This window comes from Triticum aestivum, chromosome 6D (assembly GCF_018294505.1).
Source record: "Triticum aestivum cultivar Chinese Spring chromosome 6D, IWGSC CS RefSeq v2.1, whole genome shotgun sequence".
Lineage (NCBI taxonomy): Eukaryota > Viridiplantae > Streptophyta > Magnoliopsida > Poales > Poaceae > Triticum > Triticum aestivum.
In genome coordinates, this window is record NC_057811.1 from 389,313,241 (window position 1) to 389,319,118 (window position 5,878).

The window sequence follows — 5,878 nt, forward strand, 5'->3', positions numbered from 1 at the left end:
GGAGGAGGAGGTCGCCGGAGAGGAGGAGGAGGTCGCCGGAGAGGAGGAGGAGGAGGTCGCCGGAGAGGAGGAGGGTAGTATGGTGGAGGAGAGAAGGGAAGATGGAGTGGAGAAGAGGAGGAGATGGAGTGGAGGAGAAGAATGAAGAGGTAAGGAGGAGAGGACACGCCCAGCCATATATACGGCATAGTAATGGCGCACCATGGGCAGGTGCGCCATTAGTAACTTTTATTTTTATTTTTTTGATTTATTTTGAATTTTGAAGGCGGGAAGATAGTAATGGCGCACCATGGGCAGGTGCGCCATTAGTAAGTTTGAATTTTTTTGAATCTCCAGATCTTAAAAGCCCCGTATCTTTTTTCTGTTAGGTTTTTGAGGATTTTAAAAATGTTTAACGGGGTTCCTCCGGTTAAATTCGGATGTAACTTTTCGTGTAGATGATTTTTCATATAAAAAACTTTTTCATCCGAGTTCGTATGCAAAAGTTATGCCCATTTTTACAAATTCTCGAGAGATTTTGCAAAAAAGTCAAAAATTCATGTTTGTAAATTTTGCTAACAACTAGACCACATATCACATGGGAATCTTATTTTCTTTTATTTTTTTTGACATTTCTACCATTTTCTTTTATTTTTTTAAACTGAAAAGGCGGTCCAGGGGGTGGTGCATTCGGGGGAATGTTTGGGCCAAATTACTAATGGCACACCGTGGATGTGGTGCACCATTAGTATTTGCACACTAATGGCGCACCAACACATGGTGCGTCATTAGTATTTAGTAATGGCGCACCACATGTACAGTGCGCCATGGGTGTCCATATTGGCTATAGCTGTTTTTGTAGTAGTGCAAGCGGCGGAGGACAACATGTGTGACTCGCTGTAGCTACAACAGGAGCGGACAAGCACAGCAGCAACGCCGCCCGGTCTGCCCACGTCCTGTTTGATGGAATGACGCAGCAGGAGACAATACATATTTTGCTCCTTTCCGATGAATACCTTGCATATGCCATTGAATCAATTAGCAATTAGTTGCATATACTGTTAGTTTATTTGCGGTCATGATAATGTTAGGACAATATCATGTCGGACATGATCAATAAGAATCAATGACCTTCCAAATGGACTATTACTTGGGGGATTCAAATTGTGCTACGTTTGAAGTTGGCGGAACATCAAACTCCAAAAGGAAAAGAAAGGGAAAGATGCCCAGAGCAAGAGGTCTGACATTCACAATATTTGAGGGTATCTTATTGGTTAAAGCGTCGTTGGCTAGAAGCATGGATCCTATATGTGGCATGGAGCAAGGGGAAGCACGTATTGGGAGAAGATTTGAAAGCATTATCATGAACACAGGGATATATGTGGAGCCACATCCTATCATTAACACCCGCAATATGGCCTCCTCCAACATCAATGGTCTGTCATTCAAGAGGAAGTGAACGAGTATGTGGGCTATTATCGCAAGTGATTGGCCGCCCTCAAAATGGCATAGGAGTGTCAACTCACGTAAGTTGAATTGTTTCATTTTGTCATCGAGAGAGGGTGAACATCAAGTTGCAAATTAAGAAAAACAAGCTAGCAATTGTGTGAGAAAAAATAGAGTTAGTGAAGAGAGTGTCTTAAATGGGAGCTCGAGAAGAGGCATGGTTAGAGCATCTAAAGCCGGGCACCTCAAATCCGTCTCATACGCCCGGGCGGGCTGCTCGGTCACTGTCCGGTCATGATTTTTTGACCCAGACGGGCCCCTCAAACGGCCCTCAAACGCCCAGGCTGACCGGCACCCCCCATATCCAGCTCAAATATGGGGCTGATATGCAATCCCTCCCCATCCGCTCGTCGGACCAAACCCTAGCCACTTCACTCCCCTCCCGTCCACTCGCCTCCGCCACCCAAGCTCGTCTCTGTCTCCTTCTGGTCGTCTCCAGCATGGCGGGCAGTGGATCCGAGTCCTTCAACTCCAGATCCGTCGACCCCGAGCTCATCACATGCGGCCCCGAGAAGGAGATGGCCGTCCGGCTTGCGCTCCACCGCGCCCAGGAGGAGGCCCGTGCACGGATGCACTCGGACTCCATCCGTCGGGAATCCATTGCGTCCGCCCAAATGGCGCATGGATCCGGCGCTAGGTCGGCCATAGCTGCCTCGCCGGAGGCCGTGCGGTCCGTCTGGCCTCCGAACACGCTGGCGGACGCGCAACCCCTTCGGTGGCGCGCCGATATTCGGGACGCACCATCGTCCCACAAGGCCATGGCACGGAGTGACTACTGTGCAAGGCATCGGGCGCGGGAGGCGGCGGACGTCGGTGAGACGGAGTCGCATTATTCGTCGCCCCGTATGGCGCATCAGTCCGGGCGCCGTAACCGCATCGTGGTGGACGTCGGCTGCTCGTCCCCGGACGGATCGGTCATCGATCTGACGTCCATCGGCACCGTTCGGGTTCCGGGATCCGACGAGGAAGAGTAGGGCATGGGAGACGGAGGCGCCTTGAGTCCCGTAAGCCGGTTCGTGTCCCATGCCCTACCCTACCTTGCCGGCAACCGGACCAACACTATGAGGAGCGCAGCCGGCCGCCAGACATGGCCAGGGCGGAGCAGGGCAAGCGGGGAGCGGAATCGGACGAGCTCCGCTTAGATTAGGTTTCACGTTTCACGTTGCATGTAATAATATGGATTTGAGATTTCTAATTTGAGGTATCCGAATATGAAATGTGTTTTTTAAGAGATGGCCGGTCATTATCCGCGAACGCACCCGGGCGCATCCGCGAGCGGTTGAGGATCGGATTTGCTAGGTCGGGGCCGTAGATGCTCTTACGTACGAATTAAGCTTAGCAGTGCATGTGAAGCCGCTGGTGGGGCACGCATCCGAAAAAGAATCTGAGCATGTCGCGGATGCTCGCACATGCCGCGATCTGCAAACTTGCCATGCCGATCGCGTGCGTATGGAAACGGAGCCGATCGCAGCGGATGGCTGCTGGGCTGGCTACCGTGGGATGATGATGGTGGACAGGTGGCGGCAGATGCGAGCCGGCATGCACGGTTCCACATTTGGAGAGGGGATCCACAAAATCTTTTCCGCCACCACCATCGTGGGTGCTCGTGCCGGGCTTGCCTTGATGCCCTCTCGTGCGCTCGCAGAACTGAAGTAGTACATTAGTAAAGTATATCCAACTTGCTAAGTAGAATCGTGCCGTTAGAATATGGAGTATCTTCGGTCTTGAATGATATATAACTTCATACGTACTGTCTGACCACCGGCGATTTTCGTTGTTGTCAGCAGCATCATGGGTGCCGGCGGCAGGATGACAGAGAAGGAGCGGGAGCTGCTCGGCCGCGGCGGCGCCGGCGCGACCTTCCAGCGCTCGCCGACGGACAAGCCGCCGTTCACGCTGGCCCAGATCAAGAAGGCAATCCCGCCTCACTGCTTCGAGCGCTCGGTGATCAAGTCCTTCTCCTACCTGGTCCATGACCTCGTCATCGTCGCGACCCTACTGTACGCGGCGCTGGTCTGGATCCCCACCCTCCCGAGCGTGCTGCAGCTGGGCGCCTGGCCGCTCTACTGGGTCGTGCAGGGCTGCGTCATGACCGGCGTCTGGGTCATCGCGCACGAGTGCGGCCACCACGCCTTCTCCGACTCCTCGCTGCTCGACGACATCGTCGGCCTGGTGCTCCACTCGTGGCTGCTCGTCCCCTACTTCTCGTGGAAGTACAGCCACCGCCGCCACCATTCCAACACCGGCTCGCTGGAGCGCGACGAGGTGTTCGTCCCCAAGCAGAAGGAGGCGCTGGCGTGGTACGCCCCCTACATCTACAGCAACCCCGTCGGACGTCTGGGGCTCCTCGCCGTGCAGCTCACCATTGGGTGGCCGATGTACCTGTCGCTCAACACCTGCGGCCGCCCGTACCCGCGCTTCGCCTGCCACTTCGACCCCTACAGCCCGATCTACAACGACCGGGAGCGCGCCCAGGTTTTCATCTCGGACGTCGGCGTGCTGGCCGTGTCCCTCGCCTTGTTCAAGCTCGCGTCGTCGTTCGGGTTCTGGTGGGTGGTGCGGGTGTACGCCGTGCCGCTGCTGATCGTGAATGCGTGGCTGGTCCTGATCACCTACCTGCAGCACACCCACCCGGCCCTGCCGCACTACGACTCGACGGAGTGGGACTGGCTGCGTGGGGCGCTCGCCACCATGGACCGGGACTACGGCATCCTCAACCGCGTGTTCCACAACATCACGGACACGCACGTGGCACACCACCTATTCTCCAACATGCCGCACTACCACGCCATGGAGGCCACCAAGGCGATCAAGCCCATCCTCGGCGAGTACTACCACTTCGACGCCACCCCCTTTGCTAAGGCCACATGGCGCGAGGCCAAGGAGTGCATCTACGTCGAGCCCGAAGACCGCAAGGGAGTCTTCTGGTACAGCAACAAGTTCTCTGCGCCTTAGTCGCCGGCTTAGGTTTGGCCGGCGGTCGTCGTTGGCGTCCGGTCATTGACATGGCCGTGCGTGTTGTGTGTGCGTCTGTCATTGCATTGGCGTTATCTACCCCATCCATGTCGTGTTGTTGTAGACCATTTCGTGTTTATGGCGGAATAACTGAACGCCCAAGGGCAACGTTTTTGAGTACTCTGGAATGTTAAAGAAAAAGGAGTACTTTGGGAATGGATGAACACGAAATGGTTGCTCATTCGACCAAGGTTGTCCTGCCTCCATTAAAAAAAAAATTGTCCAGCCTAGTATTCCCTAGGATCAGATTTATTATTATAAAAGTTTATCGGAAGTACAAAGCATTTCAAACATAATAAAAATTACAGTACATTGAGATTTATAAGACCACCGAACGACCACTACTGCCGCCAAAACGAGCCGCTGACGTGTCGCTGTCCTCGCTCCCCTACCGAAGCCAATTTGACCTCGTCGACGTCGACGACAACCAAGAAGTCTTCGTGCACGTGACCCTAATTAAGAACCAGCGCGCTGAAGCCGCAGTCGTCGTCATTGAACCTTACATAGATCTGAAGCACCTGACATCAAATTTTGCCACGTGACGAGAAACCCTAACATCACCGCTCCAAAGGCACGGCAGGCATCTACGCCGGAGCTTCGTCGATTACGTCCAAACGGCCGAACTCAAGGAGGTTCAGAGTCCGAAAGACAAACTCGAAAAAGATTGTGTTGATCGATATTTATGCCCTGTTTCAGCACTGATTGGTACTTCCAAGTCCAATCTCACTGTCACGTTGTGGTCCAAAAATATGGAAGCTGTGGTCAGCGTTGTTAGCTGTCCAAATCCAGCATATTTGCACCGTCTAATGCTGAAAGCTGTATTTGAGCGTTGCAAGCAGTCCAAATCCTACAGTTTCGCGTCTGTTTGTGTGGCTACAGTGGAACTACCATGTGCGCCAATAATCCTGGAAACTCCGATTTTTTTGAACCGGGCGTAACCCCTTTCCATTACTTTCATAACGAAAATACAACAGTTCAACGACCACCCAGGAAACCAAAGAAAGGGGAACGCGAGTTCAAGTATCCCTGGAAAACCCACGATAAACACCCGTCATCGGGCAGTTCATCGCGGGGGAAAACCCAGTGACACCAACATAGCTACTACACACACACAAAATTAACAGGCTGACCAGAGTTATGCTCACGCAGGAGCTGAATGCCAAACACACCACCAGACACCAGAACACCAAAAGATAATCCGCAACAGAGAAATGCATGACTCAGGAGGAAACGAGATGTAGAGGAGCTAATTTTCTGCCATCCACGCGCCTCAGTTGTTCCCTCCTGGCGCCGCGCAGATACGCATCATGTTCGAGGCATTGATCCTCAGCATCTTAGCTCCACGCTCCATTGCTTCACAGTCTTCCCCCCTCATCAG

The 5,878-nt window shown here is 53.2% G+C and overlaps 1 protein-coding gene across 1 annotated transcript in view; it reads left to right on the forward strand.

Annotated features, from left to right (window-relative positions):
• LOC123145289 (fatty acid desaturase DES2-like) overlaps positions 1 to 4,686 on the forward strand; it is a 15,428-nt gene extending 10,742 nt beyond the window's left edge. Inside the window, exon 2 of the mRNA XM_044564662.1 lies at positions 3,273 to 4,686. Within this exon, the coding sequence (XP_044420597.1) occupies positions 3,277 to 4,440 (1,164 nt within the window). The 5' untranslated portion in view covers positions 3,273 to 3,276 and the 3' untranslated portion in view covers positions 4,441 to 4,686. The remainder of the gene's footprint in view (positions 1 to 3,272) is intronic.
• The last annotated feature ends 1,192 nt before the right edge of the window (positions 4,687 to 5,878 follow it).